The sequence below is a fragment of the Dendrobates tinctorius genome, unplaced genomic scaffold, assembly GCF_039654945.1.
Source record: "Dendrobates tinctorius isolate UK_male_01 unplaced genomic scaffold, ASM3965494v1 ptg000196l, whole genome shotgun sequence".
Lineage (NCBI taxonomy): Eukaryota > Metazoa > Chordata > Amphibia > Anura > Dendrobatidae > Dendrobates > Dendrobates tinctorius.
In genome coordinates this window covers 8,413,192-8,440,082 of record NW_027361863.1, presented here as the reverse complement: position 1 = coordinate 8,440,082, position 26,891 = coordinate 8,413,192, and the positions used below count along the sequence as shown (strand labels likewise).

At 41.2% G+C, this 26,891-nt stretch overlaps 1 protein-coding gene across 1 annotated transcript in view; it reads left to right on the top strand.

The window, feature by feature from the left end:
• Positions 1-26,891, top strand: part of HOGA1 (4-hydroxy-2-oxoglutarate aldolase 1) — a 57,920-nt gene that overhangs the window by 7,974 nt on the left and 23,055 nt on the right. Inside the window, exons 4-7 of the mRNA XM_073552855.1 lie at positions 3,046-3,173; positions 3,269-3,403; positions 6,149-6,245; positions 25,869-26,002. Coding sequence (XP_073408956.1) covers positions 3,046-3,173; positions 3,269-3,403; positions 6,149-6,245; positions 25,869-26,002 — 494 coding nt within the window. The remainder of the gene's footprint in view (positions 1-3,045; positions 3,174-3,268; positions 3,404-6,148; positions 6,246-25,868; positions 26,003-26,891) is intronic.

Sequence of the window (26,891 nt, the reverse complement as noted above, 5' to 3'; positions counted from 1 at the left end):
CATTACTGCATCAACCACTGTGCGCCAGTAACACTATCAGCCACAGTACCTCTTTATACTGCTGCCCATATTGCTCCATAATAGTGCTGCACACAGCGTCTCCATAACAATGTCAACCACAGTATCTCTATAACTGTGTCAACCCAATTTGCCTCTATAAATGTGCCATCCACAACTGCACAGTTGATCATAGTGTCCCACACAGTATATCCATAACCATGCAACCTACCGTACGCCAGTATTAGTATCAGCCAGTAGCGTAGCTACCAGGGGGGCAGAGGGTGCGGTTGCCCCCGGCCCCTTGCTCTGAGAGGGCCCACCAAGAGCTACTGCCACTGGGATCACCACCTGAGTTGTAATCAGGGTTACTGGTTAGGGGCCCACTCACATTTTTCGCCCCCCTCTGAGCTGAACTCCTAGCTACGCCTCTGGTATCAGCCATGATACCTCCATTGCAATGCCGCCGACAGTGCTCCACAAAAGTGCTGCAAACTGTGCCAGCTACAAACAGTGTAAGCAGCAGTATCTCCACAACAGTGCCACGCACACAACCTCCATCAGTGTCGCCCACAAGGCTCTAAACCAAGGTCAAATAAAATACTTGCATAACAGGGCCGGGCACACAGCTCGATAAGGATCACAAGGAGATTTTTTATTTTTATTTTTTAAGAGAATCTGCTCCAAAAACCTTGGTGGAATCTTAACTCCAAACTCGGCACCATCAAATTGGAAAACTGCAGGAAAATAAAAACTCGTTCAACACCCCACTATCACCCCTAAGAAAAATAAGTGTTTCCTAAAGCGGTTTTCGCTTGGAAAAACTTTTTTGGAAAACGCTATGTGAACATAGCCTTACAGTGCAAGCAGCAGACCCTCCATGATGATCCGCATTATCAATGTGATTAACGAGAGTCAAAATTGTCACCATAGATTAAGCAATCAACCTCCTTCCTGACAGCTGAGGAAACTGGAGCTCCCAAGAACAAAATGCAGATTTCATGAGTAATGGACATTTCTCGAGGGCCTTTTATCTTCCTTTCAAAATTTAGTAGCCACATTTATATAGAGATAATGGCGCTTCTAGAAATCCGCATAATTATGGGAAAAGCTAAAGTTTTTTTTGTTTTTTAAAGCTATCTGAATTTGATAAAACTCCTTTTTACATATTAGGGGTAGTCTCCTGTCCTGGAGGACCCAGCATTACATGAGCAGCCTATTAATTTCAGTGAGAGCTGTGTAATGCTTCGAGTCGCCTGTGGGGGCACTGCAGGTAAACTGAACACTTCCTTCCAGGTTCCTCTTCAGTTGGTTTCATTAGCAGGATTCCCTATTGTCAGGGGTCCATTACTAATAAACATGGATTCAACTTACAAAAAGATGTTTTCTGCTTTAATCTATTCTCATATTTGTAATTTATTATAACCAAACATGCACAAAATAACAGGAAATTACAGATTATATTCAGCAATCATCTATGCAATATATTTAGCCAACATATGAGATATCCATACTGGATAAAGGAGTATTGAATATGTAGACTCCTGGATAAGTACAACATTAAACTATGTGGACACCTTTGGGTGCAATATAGATCTTTCCTCAAATTAATGTATTTTGTGCTAATAAAAACATTTTTGTAATTAGATTTCATTAAATAATATTGCACCATTTGACTTTTACACCTTAGAGACTGCATAATAAATTAACTGAGAATTTGTTAGTGAGCTCCTTCTGATGGGGAGGTTATAACTCTGTTATCTGTCTTGTACTGAGAATTTGTCAGTGAGCTCCTTCTGATGGGGAGATTATAACTCTATTATCTGTCTTGTACTGAGAATTTGTCAGTGAGCTCCTTCTGATGGGGAGGTTATAACTCTATTATCTGTCTTGTACTGAGAATTTGTCAGTGAGCTCCTTCTGATGGGGAGGTTATAACTCTATTATCTGTCTTGTACTGAGAATTTGTCAGTGAGCTCCTTCTGATGGGGAGGTTATTACTCTGTTATCTGTCTTGTACTGAGAATTTGTCAGTGAGCTCCTTCTGATGGGGAGGTAATAACTCTATTATCTGTCTTGTACTGAGAATTTGTCAGTGAGCTCCTTCTGATGGGGAGGTTATTACTCTGTTATCTGTCTTGTACTGAGAATTTGTCAGTGAGCTCCTTCTGATGGGGAGGTTATTACTCTGTTATCTGTCTTGTACTGAGAATTTGTCAGTGAGCTCCTTCTGATGGGGAGGTTATAACTCTATTATCTGTCTTGTACTGAGAATTTGTCAGTGAGCTCCTTCTGATGGGGAGGTTATAACTCTATTATCTGTCTTGTACTGAGAATTTGTCAGTGAGCTCCTTCTGATGGGGAGGTTATTACTCTGTTATCTGTCTTGTACTGAGAATTTGTCAGTGAGCTCCTTCTGATGGGGAGGTAATAACTCTATTATCTGTCTTGTACTGAGAATTTGTCAGTGAGCTCCTTCTGATGGGGAGGTTATTACTCTATTATCTGTCTTGTACTGAGAATTTGTCAGTGAGCTCCTTCTGATGGGGAGGTTATAACTGTTATCTGTCTTGTACTGAGAATTTGTCAGTGAGCTCCTTCTGATGGGGAGGTTATAACTCTATTATCTGTCTTGTACTGAGAATTTGTCAGTGAGCTCCTTCTGATGGGGAGGTTATAACTCTATTATCTGTCTTGTACTGAGCTCCTCTGTGTTGATTTATCCTCTGTGTTGATTTATGACTACAAAGTTCAGCTCAACTTTCAGGAGGTCATCAATTAGCTGAGAGGAGCTCCGAAAAAGACAGATAAGGGTTACAAACTCCACATCAAAAGGAGCAAAAATCTACCTAAGCCAAACAGTGAAAAGTTTTTAAATAAAACCCAAATTTCAAAAATGATTTCTAGACAAAAATACATATATTTAAAGGGGCTGAACCTGCATTGACTAATATGTGTATGTTGGTGTTCTGAAGGACTGGACATGTTGGTTGTAATGCTATTACTTATTTTTTGTGTTAATATATGTTTTTCTCGTGGTGTCCTAAGCTACGCAGGCCACCATAGAAATGAGCCGTCAGATGGGGGAGGCCGGAGCAGAGGCCGTTCTTGTGGTGACACCTTGTTACTATCGAGGTAGAATGACCAGCTCTGCTCTGATACACCATTACACTAAGGTATTGATATGGGAGAGGAGTGACTGGAGGTTAGATGGGAGCAGTTATGTTCCTGAGAAGTGCTCGTCAATCTTTATCACATTTCCTAATTTTAGGTTGCGGACTCCTCCCCTGTGCCCGTTATCCTCTACAGTGTGCCTGGAAACACAGGGCTGGACGTGCCTGTTGATGCTGTTATTGCTTTGGCCGAACACCCAAATATCATAGGGATCAAGGATAGTGGAGGAGATGTAAGTCTTTATATACATGCGAGATCATATGTTGCCAGGGGTGAAAATTAACTTTTTAACTACAGATTTTACTATTTGTCCAAATATGAAAGTAAGGTTTCTGCTGTGTAGTGTACTGTTATCTAGAATAGTTAGTCAAATAAAATAATTACTATATTACAAATATACAGTAATATATACTGTATATATATATATATATATATATATATATATATATATACACACAGAGACCAAAAACAGTACATACAGCATCGAAACAATGTTCAGCACACATATACAGAACACAAACTAAAGTGAGTACATACAGAACTAGAAGCAAGTTCAGTACATATATACAGAACAGGGACTAAGCTGAGCACATAGAGAATCAGAACCAAATTCAGTACACATATACAGCACACATAGACAGTTAGGGCATTGCACTAGCTTAGGTATCCAGGGTTACGACCATTAACAACTAACTGTCACTATATGAGTGGCCGTAACCATGGATACCTAAACTACTGCAATGCCCTGCACATGGGGTAAGTGGCATAGCTTATACTACACACGTAGTCAAAATTGTTGGTACCCCTCATTTAATGACAGAAAAACTCACAATGGTGACAGAAATAACTTAAATCTAACAAAAGTACGGTAATAAATCAAAAATCTATGAAAATGAACAAATGAAAGTCAGACATGGCTTTTCAGCAATGCTTCCTCAGAATTTAAAAAAAATTAAACTCATTAAATAGGCCTGGACAGAAATGATGATGGTACCCTTAAAAATAATGTGACAAAAGGGACATGTTAAATTGTGGTGTGTCCACTAATTAGCATCACAGGTGTCTACAATCTTGGAATCAGTGAGCGGTCTGTATAGAGGGCTACAGATACTCACTGTGCTGTTTGGTGACATGGTGTGTATCACACTCCACATGGACCAGAGGAAGCGAAGGAAAGAGTTCTCAGGAGATTAGAAAGAAAATTATAGACAAACATGTTAAAGATAAAAGTTATAAGACCATCTCCAAGCAGCTTCATGTTCCTGTGACTGCAGTTGCACATATTATTCAGAAATGTAAGCTCCATGGGACTGTAGCCAACCTCCCTGGACGTGGCCGCAGGAGGAACATTGATAACAAATCAAAGAGATGGATAATACGAATGGTAACAAAAGAGCCCAGAAAAACTTCTAAACAGATTAAAGGTGAACTTCAAGCTCAAGGAACATCAGTGTCAGATCGCACCATCTGTCGTTGTATGAGTCAAAGTAGACTTCATGGGAGACAACCAAGGAGGACACCATTGTTGAAAAAAAAATCATAAAAAAGCCAGACTGGAATTTGCCAAACTACATGTTGAGAAGCCACAAAGCTTCTGGGAGAATGTCCTATGGACAGATGAGGCAATAATGGAACTTTTTGGCAAGGCACATCAGCTCTATGCTCACAGACGGAGAAATGAAGCATATCAAGAAAATAACACTGTCCCTAATGTGAAACATGGAGGATGCTCTGTTATGTTCTGGGGCTGCTTTGCTTCATCTGGCACAGGGTGTCTAGAATCTGTGCAGGGCACAATGAAATCTCAAGACTATCAAGGGATTCTAGAGAGAAATGTGCTGCCCAGTGTCAGAAAGCTTGGTCTCAGTCGCAGGTCGTGGGTCTTGAACAGGATAATGACCCAAAACACACAGCTAAAAACACCCAAGAATGGCTAAGAGGAAAACATTGGACTATTCTGAAGTGGCCTTCTATGAGCCCTGACCTAAATCATATTGAGCATCTTTGGAAAGAGCTGAGACATGCCGTCTGGAAAAGGCAACCTTCACACACGAGACAGCTGGAGCAGTTTGCTCTTGAGGAGTGGGCCAAAATACCTGTCGAGAGGTGCAGAAGTCTCATTGACAGTTACAGGAATCGTTTGATTGCAGTGATTGCCTCAAAAGGTTGTGCAACAAAATATTAAGTTAAGGGAACCATCATTTCTGTCCAGGCCTATTTCATGAGTTTTATTTTTTTTTTTAAACTCTGTGGAAGCATGGCTGAAAAGCAATGTCTGACTTTCATTTGTTCATTTTCATAGATTTTTGATTTATTATTACATTTTTTAGATTCAAGTTATTTCTGTCACCCTTGTGGGTTTTTCTGTCATTAAACGAGGGGTGCCAACAATTTTGACCACGTGTACATTTCTAATTGGAGGTGTTTGCAAATATTACTCTTCTTATGCCTACTATATATTAGGATAGGATCTTGGAGATGGGAATACCCCTTTAATCCTAATCTACCCTCCTTATGGGTGGATGCACTTTGCACTGACAGCTGCAAACATGCAAACTGGATGTGACTGACCTTTCTTGAGCCCGTCAGAGGAAATCTGTTAACATTTGGTCCAAAATTGAAGAGATATTGGAACATTCATCAAACCTGGCTCATATGTTTCTGTGTTTGACCATTTTGGGTTCCTCAGGCCCACCAGGGATAATGACTGAGACTATCCTCTATCTATACAGATCAGCTTTTAGCTTCATGTTACCTGTTCTTATCAATACATAACACAGCTGGTATTAAGAAGGACATTTAACGCTTACACCCAAAGAAGGTTTCAGCATAAAACCCAAATCTCTGTGTCTTTAAATAGGTCCCGGTAGATCTGATGTGACTCCTATGTGTCTAAATAATGTAAAATTGGGGCCAGTGATGACATCGCTAGTTTATTCTTAGCAGTGACATCATCATTCTTCTATTTATGCTTCAGATCACACGTATGGGGCTGATTATCCACAGGACCCAGCACCTGGGCTTCCAGGTGTTGTCTGGATCTGCGGGCTTCCTCCTGGCCGGATACTCAGTTGGTAAGTGAAATCTGTATCACCATATTTATAGCAATTGATAAAGAAAACCTAAAATTGCAGCCTTGAATGCCTTCATTTCCAGAAAGAACACCCCACTTGTCCAAGGATTGCTGCTGATATTGCCACTTAGTCCCATTTACGTTCTTGTCTGCAATACCAGATGCAACCTGTAGACAAGAGGGGTGCTGTTTCCAGACACAAACTATTCTTTATTTTTTTTTTGTCCTGGACAACAACTTTAACGTGGGATGAAAAATAACAATTCTCTCACCAGCAGGGAAAAATTATGTTGATTTTCTACGGGGAAAGTGACCCATCCATTAATGCAATGTGTGATGATGAATTACAGAATTATTCCCCTTTTCATGAATTGTTATTGGCGGATAAGGCTTGTTAATACAAGCACTTTTGCAATTTACTGCTTATTAAAATTTTCAGCCGTTCTTGAGATATTAACACTTTTTTCTTTTGATTACAACTGGTAGCCCTGGTGGGCTAGGGCAGTGTAGGTGATAACAGTATAATTCCTGGTGGGCTAGGGAAGGAAAGCTCGTATTGGTGACATCCCTGGTGGTCTTGAGGTGTGTCAAATTCTTCAACCGTCCCTCAAATAATATACAGTGAAGGAAATAAGCAAATAAATGTATATCATTTATACAATGTGATTTTCTGGATTTTATTTTTGATATTCCACCTCTCAATGTTAATATTAACCCAGACTGTTCATGTCTTTGTCAGTGGGCAAACTTACAAAATCAGCAAGGGATCAAATACTTATTTCCTTCACTGTAGCAGAGTGAACTGCTGGAGCTGGGAGGCCAAGAAATCAAATACTAGGAATGACAAGCTTTAGAATAAGTCACATAGGCAGGTATTTTGCGTTCACGATCCGCCGCTGCCGGTACACTGACCTCATTTTTTTTTTTGCAATTTTCAAACTTTTTAAAAATGAATTAAAAACTGAGAATAATTATTGTGGAATTCTTTTTTTAAACTCATGTTAGAACGCCCCCCGGTAGATATTTGCATGTAATATACAGGTATCGGTATATTATCCGGTGCTGGCAGGACGCAGAGATGAAAAGCTGCATGCGGCTCTAAAACCCAGACGCAGAGGAGTAAAATGCCCAGAATTGGCGGAAGGGGAATGGAGCAGATCTCACCTGTTAGAAGCATTGAGAGCATTTCACAGGCAGATTCCCAGCACTGAAACCTTGATGTTACTCTGACACCGCTGCAAATAGCAGAACTTCATGTTCCCTGAAAGTCTCCTGGGACATGACAAGAATGGCATTGTGTAAGTGTGTGACCCCTGTCCCTCCAACTCCGGGCAAGTGATCAACACAGATTCCAGGAGACACAATGTCAGAAGAACATGTGGGTGAGCAATCCTAGGAATGGAATCTGTACAGTCATTTTCACAGCTTGTAAGCAACAGGGTCACCTCTATACCACCAGCCGCGTCCTCAAAAGCGTAAAAGGAGATGACAACGGCAAACCCTCGAGGCTGTCACATTAATCTAGAGGCGCAAAGTTGTAACTGAAAGAACCAAATCTGCTTCCTCTGCGGGTCCACATTTAGTAGTTATATTCTTATACATAGCGGGCAGTATTATATTAGTTATATTCTTGTATATAGGAGCACTATTATAGTAGTTATATTCTTGGACATAGGGGCGGTATTATAGTAGTTATATTCTTGTACATAGGGGGCAGTATTATAGTAGTTATATTCTTGTACACAGGGGGCAGTATTATAGTAGTTATATTCTTGTACACAGGGGGCAGTATTATAGTAGTTATATTCTTGTACATAGGGGGCAGTATTATAGTAGTTATATTCTTGTACATAGGGGGCAGTATTATAGCAGTTATATTCTTGTACATAGTGGCAGTATTATAGTAGTTATATTCTTGTACATAGGGGCAGTATTATAGTAGTTATATTCTTGTACATAGGGGGCAGTATTATAGTAGTTATATTCTTGTACATAGGGGGCAGTATTATAGTAGTTATATTCTTGTACATAGGGGCAGTATTATAGCAGTTATATTCTTGTACATAGGAGCAGTATTATAGTAGTTATATTCTTGTACATAGTGGCAGTATTATAGTAGTTATATTCTTGTACATAGTGGCAGTATTATAGTAGTTATATTCTTATACATAGCGGGCAGTATTATAGTAGTTATATTCTTGTACATAGTGGCAGTATTATAGTAGTTATATTCTTGTACATAGGAGCAGTATTATAGTAGTTATATTCTTGTACATAGTGGCAGTATTATAGTAGTTATATTCTTGTACATAGGGGCAGTATTATAGTAGTTATATTCTTATACATAGCGGGCAGTATTATAGTAGTTATATTCTTGTACATAGTGGCAGTATTATAGTAGTTATATTCTTGTACATAGGGGCAGTATTATAGTAGTTATATTCTTGTACATAGGGGCAGTATTATAGTAGTTATATTCTTGTACATAGGGGCAGTATTATAGTAGTTATATTCTTGTACATAGGGAGCAGTATTATAGTAGTTATATTCTTGTACATAGGGGGCGGTATTATAGTAGTTATATTCTTGTACATAGGGGCAATTTTTATTGTAAAAACCAAACAAATACAAAATACAAAACTGAATTCACTAGGATTGTACATACATACATTCATTACATATCCAGTTTATACATATCAAATTAACTTAGAGTCCATACTCCTAGTTTTGAGGAGAGAAAAAAAAAAAAAAACTTTGCAAACAGAGCTCATCATGTTCCTACCCAGTGACTCATCCTTCACTATCTTAACATTTCCTCATTTCTCCTAATGATTTTCCCTATCTGAGTTTGGACATTATCTGGTTGACAGCGTCACAGATCTGAGTCGGAGTTATTTTGTTCACCACCGGTCTCCATCTCAGACTCTACTCGAGTGCCCTCAGGTAAGGGCTTCCGCTTTGGCGGAGGACAGTCCTCTACGTCCCTTTCACACTCTGCGTCAATTCTCTTAAGGTCATCTTCAAAATCGCCGTCAGACTCAGACAGAACATCAAACCTGTTAGATACGACCATTACACCTGCAGAACTCTGGAATTTCTTCCCGGCTCCTTGGCCAGTGTCATACCCCTCAGGTTTACGGGAGGCCTTGTCCTTTTTCTTCCTTTTCTGATTATTGCTATACTCTTCAGACACAGATAGTAGCACTGAAGTAATGCCTTCCTGTGACCGCTGCCCCTGAGGTACAACCTCCATACTCCCCTGTTCTCTCTCTGAACCCTGCTGCTCTGGTGTTAGCTGAGTAGACCCCTGGTGGACCTCTGGCCTGGTCCCTATTTCCCCTGACAGTAAAGCTGCCTCCTCCAGAATCTCTGCCCCTGCCACCAAGTCCTCGTCAGGAAAGTCCTTACAGATATTGTGCCAGGCGTCTGGACAGTCCCTGTGAGGGTGACCGATCTTCCCACAGAGGTTGCACCTGATATTCTGGCAGTCTGCAGCTAGATGGCCGACCTCCCCACACAGGTTGCACTTCACCACAGTACCGGTATTTGCCAGGTGACCTGCCTTGCCACATTTAAAGCACTTACGAGGCTGCCCAGGATAGAAACACTCACCCCTCTCCCTCCCAATAAAGAAGGAGTTGGGTAAGTGGGCAGTGATGTTATTGCATTGGCGCAGTTTCACCAAAACCCGCCACCCTCCCGTCCAGATCCCATCACTGTCTCTGCTTTTGGTGAGGTCCGAGACCAGGTCACAATGCCTCCGGAGCCACACCACAATGTCCTGCGGGGGAACAGACTCATTCCAGAAGATGACATTTACAGTGACAGTATCTGGCTTAGAGATAGGAATAAAGCTGAACTTACTCCAGCCCTCCGTGTCTCTAAACTTTGGGAAACTAGACCAGAATCTGTCCAGGTCAGACATGAGCTTAAAGCTGACATCATAGCCCTGCCTGTCTGGAAGATTAATCACTGCCAGGATGCTGACTGGCACAAACCCCATCTGGTGACACAAGAGCTCCCTGACGACAAACCTCCTGTCTGGCAGGTCCTCCATGGCACCTCTGTGCCGGAAACGCAAGACGTTTCTCCTTTTAAACGCCTGGCCTGTATAATTGGTACCAGAGGTAAAGGACGGAGCACCACGACTCCAGGCATTACTGGGGGGACCGTGCGGGGTCACATTGGGTTGACTGATGGGGTGAAGGTCTGCAGCAGGAGGGGCAGCCACACCTTGTGTGCTTGAAATTAAAGGTGGGAAATCACAGACATTATCATGCACATTGTTATCATCAGCATCAATGTCATTATCAGACTGTGCAGCGTCCACCAAAGATACTGTGCTCCCCCAAGCCCCCGACCCCTCAGATACAGCATGGTTATCCCCAGCATCAGAGCCCTGCTGGGCACCATCAGTAATGACCGGCACATGTCCACTGCCCAACTGTTGTGCTTGGCATTCTGAGACTTGTAGTTCCTCTGCTGGAAAGTGCAGTCCATGCTGCTGCTTGGAATCTGCTGCAGGCTGCTGTGCTGGGCATTCTGAGACTTGTGGTACACCTGCTGGAATCTGCATAACGTGCTGCTGCTTGGGGTCTGCTGCAGGCTGCTGCGGCTGCAGTATTTGACCCTTTTGGAAGCAGAAACTTGCAGGCGGCAGCACTGGCCGCACCGGCTTCTGGGGCCCACCTGGGACAATGTCTGAGCTGGAACCTGCAGAGTCCTGCTTGTGTGACATAAACAGTTCCTGGTTCCTATAAGTCTCTGCCAGGGGCCCCATCTTCTCTAGGACGCAGTCCATGTCCGTCACCACTTTTGCCAGCTGTATGCCAAGCATGTTCAGAGTCTGATCACAAAAGGTGTGATCCCCACCAGGATTAGCAGCCTTTACATTATAGCCCATGTCTATTTGCTTCTGCAGCAAGTCTTTGTGCTGCTGTAACTCACCGAGCCTCTTGACCAGTCCTGGGATCTCGTCTGCAACCTGAAGCTCAGGTGCACGTGGCGTCTCCTCCTGGGATCCTGCTTTCAGCAATGTCCCCGGATGCTTGAAACCAGACGTCTCCTTAACTTTCACCACCGCTGGTTTCGTGGCTCCAGGCTCCACAGCACTTTTACTGCTGCCACCTGACTGCGACCTTGTGCGCCCAGAGCTCGAAATGCTGGCCACCACATGCTGCTGCTGCAGGTTCTCCTGGAGCGTCTGTCTCTCCAGTGAGGTTCTCCTCTGCCTGCTGGGAGTCAGCTGCACACCTGAAGATGGTGATGGCACCTCCTGAGCTGCAGGCTGCTTTCCTCCATGCAGCTTCTCACCAGTGGATTTCTTTTGGATTTCTCCTAGTTGTCCTTCACTCTGCTTGCCTTGGCTGGCCAACTGCTTAACTGGAACTTTCTTACCCACAGCCATGGCTTTTCCTTGTTCCGTTACTTTTTGCACTTTCACAGCTTCATCTTTCTTGCTGCTGCTGCTACTTCCATTCTGAGCTTTCTTTCCCTCAGAAACAACTTTGGGACTTGCATCCGCCTTAGACACAACTTGAGCGTTACTTCCCAGTGTAGGCCTGGAAGCCTGGGCCTTGCTTGGGGAGTTACCCCACCCAGGGTGGCCTCCCCCTGGGCTTGCTCCAGACATCAGGAGAGCTACAAACACACAACCTCACAGTTAGGAGGCAGTATTATAGTAGTTATATTCTTGTACGTAGGGGCAGTATTATAGTAGTTATATTCTTGTACATAGTGGGGCAGTATTATAGTAGCTATATTCTTGCACATAGGGGCAGTATTATAGTAGTTATAGTCTTGTACATAGGAAGCAGTATTATAGTAGTTATATTCTTGTACATAGGGGGCAGTATTATAGTAGTTATATTCTTGTACATAGGGGCAGTATTATAGTAGTTATATTCTTGTACACAGGAGCAGTATTATAGTGGTTATATTCTTGTACATAGGAGCAGTATTATAGTTATATTCTTGTACATAGGGGCAGTATTATAGTAGTTATATTCTTGTACATAGGGGGCAGTATTATAGTAGTTATATTCTTGTACATAGGGGCAGTATTATAGTAGTTATATTCTTGTACATAGGAGCAGTATTATATTAGTTATATTCTTGTACATAGTGGCAGTATTATAGTTATATTCTTGTACATAGGGGCAGTATTATAGTAGTTATATTCTTGTACATAGGAGCAGTATTATAGTAGTTATACTCTTGTACATAGGAGCAGTATTATAGTAGTTATATTTTTGTATATAGGAACAATATTATAGTTGTTATATTCTTGTACATAGGGACAGTATTATAGTAGTTATACTCTTGTACATATGAGCAGTGTTATAGTAGTTATAGTCTTGTACATAGGAAGCAGTATTATAGTAGTTATATTCTTGTACATAGGGGGCAGTATTATAGTAGTTATATTCTTGTACATAGGAGCAGTATTATAGCAGTTATATTCTTGTACATAGGGGGCAGTATTATAGTAGTTATATTCTTGTACATAGGAGCAGTATTATAGTAGTTATATTCTTGTACATAGGGGGCAGTATTATAGTAGTTATATTCTTGTACATAGGGGCAGTATTATAGTAGCTATATTCTTGTACATAGGGGCAGTATTATAGTAGTTATATTCTTGTACATAGGGGCAGTATTATAGTAGTTATATTCTTGTACATAGGAGCAGTATTATAGTGGTTATATTCTTGTACATAGGAGCAGTATTATAGTGGTTATATTCTTGTACATAGGGGCAGTATTATAGTAGTTATATTCTTGTACATAGGAGCAGTATTATAGTGGCTATATTCTTGTACATAGGAGCAGTATTATACATAGGGGCAGTAATATAGTAGTTATATTCCTGTACATAGGGGCAGTATTACAGTAGTTATATTCTTGTACATAGGGGGCAGTATTATAGTAGTTATATTCTTGTACATAGGGGGCAGTATTGTAGTAGTTATATTCTTGTACATAGGAGCAGTATTATATTAGTTATATTCTTGTACATAGTGGCAGTATTATAGTTATATTCTTGTACATAGGGGCAGTATTATAGTCGTTATATTCTTCTACATAGGAGCAGTATTATAGTAGTTATACTCTTGTACATAGGAGCAGTATTATTGTAGTTATATTTTTGTATATAGGAACAGTACTATAGTTGTTATATTCTTGTACATAGGGACAGTATTATAGTAGTTATACTCTTGTACATATGAGCAGTGTTATAGTAGTTATAGTCTTGTACATAGGGGCAGTATTATAGTAGTTATATTCTTGTACATAGAAGCAGTATTATAGTGGTTATATTGTTGTACATAGGGGCAGTAATATAGTAGTTATATTCCTGTACATAGGGGCAGTATTATAGTAGTTATATTCTTGTAAATAGTGGCAGTATTATAGCAGTTATATTTTTGTACATAGGAACAGTATTATAGTAGTTATATTCTTGTGCATAGGGGCAGTATTATAGTAGTTATACTCTTGTACATATGAGCAGTGTTATAGTAGTTATAGTCTTGTACATAGGGAGCAGTATTATAGTAGTTATATTCTTGTACATAGGAGCAGTATTATAGTAGTTATATTCTTGTACATATGAGTAGTATTATAGTAGATATATTCTTGTACATATGAGCAGTGTTTTGTAGTTATAGTCTTGTACATAGGGAGCAGTATTATAGTAGTTATACTCTTGTACATATGAGCAGTGTTATAGTAGTTATATTCTTGTACATAGGAGGCAGTATTATAGAAGTTATGCTCTCATACGTAAAGAAGCAGTATTATAGTAGATATATTTTTGTACATTTTCCACCTATATACCGTAGTATGAATGCTCTTGTGTGATTGTATAAAATCGGATGTGTTGTCATGTTCAGTATATTTCATAGTCTTCTGTGCTTTCAGCAACCATCAAGAAAGTTTGAGAAAACTCTGCATGGAGTTAAAGTATTTGCTCTCCTCTCTGTACAATCACTGTGAGAGCCACCAGGCTGCCCCTTCAGCCCTGCAATTATATCTAATGAAGCGCAGCTAATGATCAACTCATCTTCTGCAGAATATCATTGCCGCTGTTCTGTTCAGGAGAGACACTAATAATACTGGCAATAATGCAGAGTCCATTAACTACATAGTAAATTTCTGAAAGCATTGTGTGGGCTTCTGCAATTTACATGACATAAATTTCACTAAAAGTCAATAATGCATTTTTTAGGTTATTACTGAACATTGCTGTTTCACGACTTAGAATTTGCATTTGGCTCAGTGACTTTCACATTGGCTACAATCACAACCTCAGGTCATTACTTCATCTTTTGGTTTCGTCAAGCTGCTTCCTTAAAGTTACAATGTGTCCTTAAAAAAAGGTTATTATACAATTGTCTAGAATGATGAAAATTAGGGATGCCTTATTTAGGAAACTGCATCACGCCTCTCCATTGTTTGCTGGTATTGCAGCTTGACATTAATGAAGTAAATGGGGAAGAGCTGCAATACCACACACAACCTGAAGACTGGTGTGGCGCTGTTTATGGAGGAAAGCAGCAGTTTTTATTTTTAATCCTGGGCAACTTCTTGAATATTTCTAGCTATTATGCTGTAAAACCCTTAGCCATTTCATAGTTAAATCTTGTTTAGATATGAGTATTCATGCTACTACATGTGGGAACAAATGACACCGCAAGAAACGACCTGGAAACCATCTGCAGAGACTTTGAAAACTTAGGCAAGAAAGTGAAAGAACTGGGAGCGCAGGTGGTCTTCTCTTCCATCCTCCCAGTGGATGGCCATGGAACAAGGAGGTGGAATAAGATTCTGCAGGTGAACAACTGGCTACGTCGATGGTGCCGTCAGCAACTATTTGGATTTCTGGATCACGGAGTGAATTGCCTTTACGATGGACTACTTGCTAGAGATGGGGTGCACTTTACGAAGACTGGAAAACATGTATTTGGAAGTCGCCTTGCTACACTTGTAAGGAGAGCTTTAAACTAGAACAATGTGGGAAGGGAAGCAAAAGACCAGAAAAAGCCATACACCTGACAAATGCTATTGAGAACTCTGCTATTAGAAGTGGAAAGGAAGAACAAAGACAAAAGAATCTAATTAATAAAAATATTGGAGAAAGAGAAACCAATCACAAACTAAAATGTTTCTATACTAATGCACAAAGCATGGGCAACAAACAAGGAGAATTGGAACTACTAACACAGGAAAAGAAATATGATGTCATTGGAATCACTGAAACTTGGTGGGACAATACACATGATTGGAATACAAAACTAGAAGGATACAACTTATTTGCAAGAAACAGACTTGATAAACAAGGAGGAGGTGTCACATTGTATGTTAGAAACGCGTATATCTGCACAGAGATTGAAGCTTCAGAGACTGGGAGTTCTGTGGAAACTGTTTAGGTAAGAATACAAGGACAGAACAATGGAAAGGACACCATTGTAAGCATTTACTACAGGCCGCCTGTGCAAGCTGAAGATATGGATGAACTCTTTATGCATCAAATGGCCAAGTTCTCCAAAAAATATGACATAGTTGTCATGGGAGATTTCAACTATCCAGACATTTGTTGGGAATCTCTCTCAGGCAAAACTAACAGGTCAAGGAAATTCTTATCCTCTCTTGCTGACAACTTTATCTTCCAAAAGGTAGGGGAGAAAACAAGGGGAACTGCTACCTTGGATCTAATCCTTTTAAACAGGGAGGAAATGGTTGAGGAGGTAAAAGTGGCTGGGACCCTAGGAGGTAGCGACCATGCTATTTTAGAATTTTGGATAACTAGAGGAGGAAGACCTGTGAAGACTCAGACGTCAAGGTTAGATTTCAGAAAGGCAGATTTTAAGGGATTCAGAAAGAGAATTGGAGGGATCCAATGGCTGGATATCCTTAAAAACAAAAATCTCCAGGAAGAATGGGAAATCTTGAAAAATGAAATTCTCAAAGCACGATTGCTAACAATTCCGAAAAGAGGGAAGAATAGGAAGCATTTAAGGAAACCAGGATGGATGAACACAGAACTTAAGCACATGCTAAAAAGGACGAAAAAAATGTTTATAAAATGGAAAGAGGGAGGCATATCTACAGAAGAATATAATGCTGTCTGCAGAACCTGCAGGGCACAAATCAGATTAGCGAAATCTGACAATGAATTGAGGCTTGCAAGAGATGTCAAAAGCAATAATAAAGGATTTTGGGGATATGTCAAAAGTAAAAGAAAAGTCAAAGATGCTATAGGATTTTTACAGGATGAAAATGATGAAATGGTAAGACAGGATGTTGAGAAGGCCGAACTTTTAAATTCCTATTTTGCATCTGTTTTCTCTCAGAAAGGAAATGTATCATCAACTGTTCTTCACTGTCCTATTAAGGGAATAGAAGAATCCAGGATATCTATAAACAGAAAGATAGTGAGGAAACACTTAGCTAACCTAAATGAATTCAAGTCTCCAAGTCCAGATGAATTACACCCCAGAGTACTGAAGGAGAAAGCAGAAGAAATTTTTGAACCCCTCTCCATAATCTTTGAAAATTCTTGGAGAACAGGAGAAGTCCCAGAAGACTGGAGAAGAGCAAATGTTGTTCCTATCTTCAAAAAGGGGAAGAAGGTGGACCCAGGCAACTATAGGCCGGTGAGTCTGACTTCTATACCAGGAAAGATCTTTGAACAAATTATTAAACAACATGTATGTCAGTACCTGGATAAGAATGAAGTGATTAAACAGATTCAGCATGGGTTTGTAACTAATAAGTCATGTCAGACTAACTTAATTTCCTTCTATGACGGAATCACTGATTGGGTGGATCAAGGAAATGCTGTAGATATAGTATATCTTGACTTCAGCAAAGCATTTGACAAAATATCTCATATAATCCTTATTGAAAAAATGACTAAGTATGGAATGGACAAGGCAACTGTTAGGTGGATTCATAACTGGCTTAGTGGTCGGACCCAAAGAGTGGTCGTAAATGGCTGCACATCCAGTTGGAAGAATGTCTCAAGTGGGGTACCACAGGGCTCTGTCCTGGGCCCTGTATTGTTCAACATCTTTATCAACGATTTAGATGAAGGAATTGAGGGTAAACTGATTAAATTTGCTGATGACACAAAGCTAGGAGGGATAGCTAATACTAGATGAGAGAGAGGATTCAAAAAGATATAAATAAACTGGAGCAGTGGGCAGCAACTAACAGAATGGTTTTTAACAGGGAAAAATGCAAAGTACTACATCTGGGCAATAAAAATGAAAAAAGCATATACAGAATGGGAGGAATAGGGTTAAGCAACAGCACATGTGAAAAAGACTTGGGTATACTAATAGATCACAGACTGAATATGAGTCAACAGTGTGATGCAGCAGCAAAAAAGGCAAATGCAATTCTAGGATGTATTAACAGAAGCATACAGTCTAGATCACGTTAAGTCATTATTTCCCTCTACTCCTCTTTGGTCAGACCTCATCTGGAATATTGTGTCCAGTTTTGGGCACCACATTTTAAAAAAGACATCAACAAACTGGAGCAAGTTCAGAAAAGAGCGACCAGAATGGTGACCGGTCTGCAAACCCTGTCTAATGAGGAAAAGTTGCAGGATTTGGGAATGTTTAGTTTGCAAAAGAGAAGACTGAGAGGAGACTTAATAGCTGTCTACAAATATCTCAAGGGCTGTCACATTTTAGAAGGATCATCTTTATTCTCATTTGCACAAGGAAAGACTAGAAGCAATGGGATGAAACTGAATGGGAGGAGACACAGATTAGATATTAGAAAAAACTTTTTGACAGTTAGAGTGATCAATGAGTGGAACAGGCTGCCACGAGAGGTGGTGAGTTCTCCTTCAATGGAAGTCTTCAAACAGAGGCTGGACAGACATCTGACTGGGATGATTTAGCGAATCCTGCTTTGAGCAGGGGGTTGGACCAGATGGCCCAGGAGTTCCCTTCCAACTCTACGATTCTATGATTCTATTACGTACATAGGAGCAGTATTATAGTAGTTATACTCATGTACATAGGGGGCCGTATTATAGTAGTTATATTCTTGTACATAGGGGCAGTATTATAGTAGTTATATTGTTGTACATAGGGGGCAGTATTATAGTAGCTATATTCTTGTACATAGGGGGCAGTATTATAGTAGCTATATTCTTGTACATAGGGGGCAGTATTATAGTAGCTATATTCTTGTACATAGGAGTGTGACGAGCATCAGCTTATGCTGAGTCGTTTTCCTTTTGAATGAGTGTACCCTCTGGGCCGTGGCACCCACCCACCTAGGGCGAGCTGACCTAGTGAAAATCCACCCCCTATACAGGGAGTGTCAGGGGCAAGACCAAGGGGGTGAGCCACCACAGCAGCTGGAGCAGACGGCCGGCTCAGGGAAACAAGACAACGTGAGACAAGACGTTAGTTCAAAGTAACTTCATTAAGGAACACTTCAGGGTCAAACAGGTACCAAACATAAACACACTGGAAACACATAGCAAGGTGCGTGCAAGCGCACGCCAAAGTCCAAGACATGGTACGTGCAAGATGGTAGGCAGAGGCACGATGATGTCAGACTCCGGACAGCAAGCGAAGATCAACCGGGATATCAGGTTCTGTGGCTCTGATGGTGGATCGGCAGGATCCGGGCTTCCGGTAATCAGACCAGGGTTCCATGCAAGGAGACAAGACAAAGTTAGAGACATGATGCGTGTCAACGGACACGCCAGGGACAGGCAAGGGCCTGTGACTACAAGAGAGCACTAAAGCACAGTGCAGAGGCAGCGTGAAGTGCAAAGAAGCACAGAGAGCATGGCTGGGGCACTGGCTAGCTGGACGGGCTGCAGCACTGACAGACGGGCACGACTCCAGCGAACCCATCTGAGGCATAGCAGGCGACACAGCTGTCACTGACCAACGAGCACACAGGCAGGCGGGCACGGCTGAGGCACGAACATGAGGCTAGGGAGGCCAGGCGCATGCGAAGAGCACACGAAGTATCAGAGACAAGGCATAGAGTACGAGGTAGAGTCCTGCGCATGCAGAGGACATGCCAGGGAGGTACAAGGCAAGACTTGCGCGCGCCAAGAGGCACACCAGGGACAGAGTACAAAACGGAGGCCTACACGTGTAGAGAGACACGTCAGGGACAGGGTACAAAACGGAGGCCTGCACGTGTAGAGAGACACGTCAGGGACAGGGTACAAAACGGAGGCCTGCACGTGTAGAGAGACACGTCAGGGACAGGGTACAAAACGGAGGCCTGCACGTGTAGGGAGACACGTCAGGGACAGGGTACAGAACGGAGGCCTGCACGTGTAGAGAGACACGTCAGGGACAGGGTACAAAACGGAGGCCTGCACGTGTAGAGAGACACGTCAGGGACAGGGTACAGAACGGAGGCCTGCACGTGTAGGGAGACACGTCAGGGACAGGGTACAGAACGAAGGCCTGCACGTGTAGAGAGACACGTCAGGGACAGGGTACAGAACGGAGGCCTGCACGTGTAGAGAGACACGTCAGGGACAGGGTACAGAACGGAGGCCTGCACGTGTAGAGAGACACGTCAGGGACAGGGTACAAAACGGAGGCCTGCACGTGTAGAGAGACACGTCAGGGACAGGGTACAGAACGGAGGCCTGCACGTGTAGAGAGACACGTCAGGGACAGGGTACAGAACGAAGGCCTGCACGTGTAGAGAGACACGTCAGGGACAGGGTACAGAACGGAGGCCTGCACGTGTAGAGAGACACGTCAGGGACAGGGTACAGAACGGAGGCCTGCACGTGTAGAGAGACACGTCAGGGACAGGGTACAAAACGGAGGCCTGCACGTGTAGAGAGACACGTCAGGGACAGGGTACAGAACGGAGGCCTGCACGTGTAGAGAGACACGTCAGGGACAGGGTACAGAACGAAGGCCTGCACGTGTAGAGAGACACGTCAGGGACAGGGTACAGAACGGAGGCCTGCACGTGTAGAGAGACACGTCAGGGACAGGGTACAGAACGGAGGCCTGCACGTGTAGAGAGACACGTCAGGGACAGGGTACAGAACGGATGCCTGCACGTGTAGAGAGACACGTCAGGGACAGGGTACAGAACGGAGGCCTGCACGTGTAGAGAGACACGTCAGGGACAGGGTACAGAGCGGAGGCCTGCACGTGTAGAGAGACACGTCAGGGACAGGGTACAGAACGGAGGCCTGCACGTGTAGAGAGACACGTCAGGGACAGGGTACAGAACGGAGGCCTGCACGTGTAGAGAGACACGTCAGGGACAGGGTACAGAACGGAGGCCTGCACGTGTAGAGAGACACGTCAGGGACAGGGTACAGAACGGAGGCCTGCACGTGTAGAGAGACACGTCAGGGACAGGGTACAGAACGAAGGCCTGCACGTGTAGAGAGACACGTCAGGGACAGGGTACAGAACGGAGGCCTGCACGTGTAGAGAGACACGTCAGGGACAGGGTACAGAACGGAGGCCTGCACGTGTAGAGAGACACGTCAGGGACAGGGTACAGAACGGAGGCCTGCACGTGTAGAGAGACACGTCAGGGACAGGGTACAGAACGGAGGCCTGCACGTGTAGAGAGACACGTCAGGGACAGGGTACAGAACGGAGGCCTGCACGTGTAGAGACACGTCAGGGACAGGGTACAGAACGGAGGCCTGCACGTGTAGAGAGACACGTCAGGGACAGGGTACAGAACGGAGGCCTGCACGTGTAGAGAGACACATCAGGGACAGGGTACAGAACGGAGGCCTGCACATGTAGAGAGACACGTCAGGGACAGGGTACAGAACGGAGGCCTGCACGTGTAGAGAGACACGTCAGGGACAGGGTACAGAGCGGAGGCCTGCACGTGTAGAGAGACACGTCAGGGACAGGGTACAGAACGGAGGCCTGCACGTGTAGAGAGACACGTCAGGGACAGGGTACAGAACGGAGGCCTGCACGTGTAGAGAGACACGTCAGGGACAGGGTACAGAGCAAAACATAACAAGATATATAGCAGCAAATGAGATAAAATATAACTTTTAATACAACAAATTAAAAGTACCAAAAAATAATAATGTCACCCATGTTAGCATGTAAGGGAATTGACAGGGTATTGCCTTCCCATCGCTACCTTCCTGTAGGTATACAGAGTATCCCTGGTGACTCCTGACCGTCTGCATAAACCGGTGAGATTGTTCCTTTTTTTTAAAATCTCGTTTATGGAAGGCTATGAACCTGTTGGTCTGGCCTATGAAATATATATGTGCATACATGTGCAATTGGCTATAGCATTGTGCTAATTTTTTATTTATGCTGTATCCATTAGATAGATTGTTTTCTGATTTATCAGTTACATTCTATATCCTTATGTGATGCGTTTGGGTGCTTGCAAATTATCCTCTGAGGATCACCCATTTATTTTGCATCTCATTTTAAATTCACTTGTGGGTGACATTATTATTTTTTGGTACTTTTAATTTGTTGTATTAAAAGTTATATTTTATCTCATTTGCTGCTATATACTGTAAATTTGGATGAGAAATATTTGTCATTTTGGACTGATAATGGCATTTTTTGCTGCATTTGTCAAAACATAACAAGGAAACATAGCGAGGACAAACAAAGCACGAAGGACAACACGAGACAAAGCACGAGACAAGAGACGGAATACGAGCACAGAGCGTGTACAGAGACGCACGACAGAGCAGAGTGCAAGGGCACAGAATAGAGGGAGCGACCCAGCAGACCAAGCAGCCATGCAGGGAAGCAACACAATACTCAGGCCGTGAGCATAGGAAGGGGCGGTCTGATATAGGGCATAGCACCTCCACTTCCGGGTCAGGACCAGGGAAGAACTTCCAGTTCAGATCCTCCAGGATCACAGGGAGCAGTCACATGATCAGGATTCCAGACATGCAGGGATGATTGCAGAACCAGTGCTGAAACCTAGGCAGGTCACATGATCAGAATTCCAGACATGCAGAGATGATAGCAGAACCAGTGCTGAAACCTAGGCAGGTCACATGATCAGAGTTCCAGACATGCAGAGATGAATGCAGAACCAGTGCTGAAACATAGGCAGGTCACATGATCAGGGGTTCTAGACATGACGAGACGATCACAGAAGGCAGAGCAGAAACACAGGCATCCTGCAGCTCAACAGTCATGAGGTGAGTGTGCACACTGCTCTAGGGAACATGCAGGATAGCAGACATGAGATGCGCGTGCACACCGCTCCAGGGGTCATGAGGCAAAACAGACATGGCAGACATGACAGACATGGCGAACATGACAAGGAGCGGTATTATAGTAGTTATATTCCTGTACATAGGGCAGTATTATAGTAGTTATATTCTTGTACATAGGAGGCAGTATTATAGTAGACATATTCTTGTACATAGGAGCAGTATTATAGTAGTTATATTCTTGTACATAGGGGGCAGTATTATAGTAGTTATATTCTTGTATATAGGGGCAGTATTATCGTAGTTATATTCTTGTGCATAGGGGGCAATATTATAGTAGTTATATTCTTGTACATAGGAGCAGTATTATAGTAGATATATTCTTGTACATAGGGGGCAGTATTATAGTAGATATATTCTTATACATAGGGGGCAGTATTATCGTAGTTATATTCTTGTACATAGGGGGCAATATTATAGTAGTTATATTCTTGTACATAGGAGCAGTATTATAGTAGATATATTCTTATACATAGGTGGCAGTATTATCGTAGTTATATTCTTGTACATAGGGGGCAATATTATAGTAGTTATATTCTTGTACATAGGAGAGAGTATTCTAGTAGTTATATTCTTGTACATAGGGGGCAGTATTATAGTAGATATATTCTTATACATAGGAGCAGTATTATAGTAGTTATATTCTTGCACATAGGGGCAGTATTATAGTAGTTATATTCTTGTACATAGGAGCAGTATTATAGTAGCTATATTCTTGTACATAGGAGCAGTATTATAGTAGTTATATTCTTGTACATAGGGGCAGTATTATAGTAGCTATATTCTTGTACATAGGAGCAGTATTATAGTAGCTATATTCTTGTACATAGGAGCAGTATTATAGTAGTTATATTCTTGTACATAGGGGCAGTATTATAGTAGCTATATTCTTGTACGTAGGAGCAGTATTATAGTAGTTTTATTCCTGTACATAGGGTGCAGTAATATAGTGGTTATATTCTTGTTCATAGGGGCAGTATTATAGTAGATATATTTTTATACATAGGTGGCAGTATTATAGTAGCTATATTATTGTACATAGGAGCAGTATTATAGTAGTTATATTGTTTTAGATAGGAGGCAGAATTATAGTAGTTATATTCTTGTACATAGGGGGCAGTATTATAGTAGTTATATTCTTGTACATAGGGGCAGTATTATAGTAGTTATATTCTTGTACATAGAGGGCAGTATTATAGTAGTTATATTCTTGTACATAGGGGCAGTATTACAGTAGTTATATTCTTGTACATAGGGGGCAGTATTATAGTAATTATATTCTTGTACATAGGAGCAGTATTATAGTAGTTATATTCTTGTACATAGGGGGCAGTATTATAGTAATTATATTCTTGTACATAGAGGGCAGTATTATAGTAGTTATATTGTTGTACATAGGAGCAGTATTATAGTAGTTATATTCTTGTATATAGGGGGCAGTATTATAGTAGTTATATTCTTGTACATAGGAGCAGTATTGTAGTTATAGTCTTGTACATAGGAGCAGTATTATAGTAGTTATATTCTTATGCATAGGGGCAGTATTATAGTAGTTATATTCTTGTAGATAGGAGCAGTATTATAGTGGTTATATTCTTGTACATAGGGATCAGTATTATAGTAGTTATATTCTTGTACATAGGGGCAGTATTATAGTAGTTATAGTCTTGTACATAGGAGCAGTATTATAGTAGTTATATTCTTATACATGGGGCAGTATTATAGTAGTTATAGTCTTGTACATAGGAGCAGTATTATAGTAGTTATATTCTTGTACATAGGAGCAGTATTATAGTAGTTATATTCTTGTACATAGGAGCAGTATTATAGTACCTACATTCTTGTACATAGAAGTATTATTGTACCTATATTCTTGTACATAGGAGCAGTATTATAGTAGTTATATTCTTTTACATAGGGATCAGTATTATAGTAGTTATATTCTTGTACATAGGAGCAGTATTGTAGTTATAGTCTTGTACATAGGGGGCAGTATTATAGTAGTTATAGTCTTTTACATAGGGATCAGTATTATAGTAGTTATATTCTTGTACATAGGAGCAGTATTGTAGTTATAGTCTTGTGCATAGGGATCAGTATTATAGTAGTTATAATCTTGTACATAGGAGGCAGTATTATAGTAGTTATATTCTTGTACATAGGAGCAGTGTTATAGTAGTTATATTCTTGTACATAGGAGCAGTATTATAGCAGTTATATTCTTGTACATAGGAGCAGTATTATAGTAGTTATACTCTTGTACATAGGAGCAGTATTATAGTAGTTATATTCTTGTACATAGGAGCAGTATTATAGTAGTTATATTCTTGTACATAGGAGCAGTGTTATAGTAGTTATACTCTTGTACATAGGAGCAGTATTATAGTAGTTATATTCTTGTACATAGGAGCAGTATTATAGTAGTTATACTCTTGTACATAGGAGCACTATTATAGTAGTTATATTCTTGTACATAGGGGCAGTATTATAGTAGTTATATTCTTGTACATAGGGGCAGTATTATAGTAGTTATATTCTTGTACATAGGAGCAGTATTATAGTAGTTATATTCTTGTACATAGGAGCAGTATTATAGTAGTTATATTCTTGTACATAGGAGCAGTATTATAGTAGTTATATTCTTGTACATAGGAGCAGTATTATAGTAGTTATATTCTTGTACATAGGAGCAGTATTATAGTAGTTATATTCTTGTACATAGGGGCAGTATTATAGTAGTTATATTCTTGTACATAGGAGCAGTATTATAGTAGTTATATTCTTGTACATAGGGGCAGTATTATAGTAGTTATATTCTTGTACATAGGGGCAGTATTATAGTAGTTATATTCTTGTACATAGGAGCAGTATTATAGTAGTTATATTCTTGTACATAGGAGCAGTATTATAGTAGTTATATTCTTGTACATAGGAGCAGTATTATAGTAGTTATATTCTTGTACATAGGAGCAGTATTATAGTAGTTATATTCTTGTACATAGGAGCAGTATTATAGTAGTTATATTCTTGTACATAGGGGCAGTATTATAGTAGTTATATTCTTGTACATAGGAGCAGTATTATAGTAGTTATATTCTTGTACATAGGGGCAGTATTATAGTAGTTATATTCTTGTACATAGGGGGCAGTATTATAGTAGCTACATTCTTGTACATAGGGGGCAGTATTATAGCAGTTATATTCTTGCACATAGGGACAGTATTTGCAGGCTAGTATGTGCTTTATGTGGGTTAAGAGGACAGTCCTCATGTGCACATGTCCTTATATGAATGTAACATGCATTTTTACTAAATTGAGCGTTGTTTATCTGTTCTCCCCATGGCACTTTCTTGGGTTTTCTCTGTACAGGTGCAGTCGGAGGGGTTTGTGCTCTTGCTAACATCCTTGGTTCTCAGCTATGTGAACTGGAGCGTCTGTGTGTCACTGGTCAGTGGCAGGAGGCGAGAAAGCTGCAGTATCGACTAATTGAACCAAATGGTGCTGTAAGTGTTTCATTTTGCAAGTACAGAATTTATAGCATGGCTAAATCCTCCTGTGCACCGGGTGTCCATCTACACATGAAGATTCATGGTTGTCACCTGTATTTTATAAAATATAACCTTTAATGATATGTTAAAATAACTGACACAGCATCACCCCAATGAAATACTAACAACACCAGCCACATAAACGGAAAAAATAAATGTAAAAAGTACTCGAGGATCTCTCTATCCTATTAAGAGTACAGGCCTCTGATCGCCACAGCATCTATTGGAATGATTTTACATATAGCAGGTTCTCCTTGAAGTGGAATGTCTGCATCATATTCACAGAACCATCAGTAGAATGAGAAATGTTCCTCCAAAAATTTTTCATGCCAAAAACAACCGCTATTGTGCATAACATGAATTACTGCAATGAATCTTCAACATAGATAATTAACAAACATGGATCCTTATCCATAGAGTCATTCATTGAATAGAGAGTTATTGCACAAGAGGCCGTATACATATACGCAGCTAAATGATGGAGGCAGCGGGGAGAAAAAAAGATATATAATGCACAATGACCATATTTAGGAACCATGCTGCCTCACTATAAAAGTGAGCATTCACATTGATCAACATATAAACAGGTAATGCCGCTTTAACACATGATTTTATTGCGGCTTTTGCATGAAAAGATCCCACCCATTAAGGAGGTTTCACAGATCTCCAGTATTACCAGATCACCAGGTCCATGTTGCGTTATTAACTGCCTCCAAATTGCATCTCCCGACGCGTTTCGTTTCCATATACTCATCAGGGGAGTCTATAGCAAAAGTGACCGGCTGCTTTACCGCGGTCCCCCGTTATCATGGTTCAGAAAAAATAAAAACATTCATGACAGCAA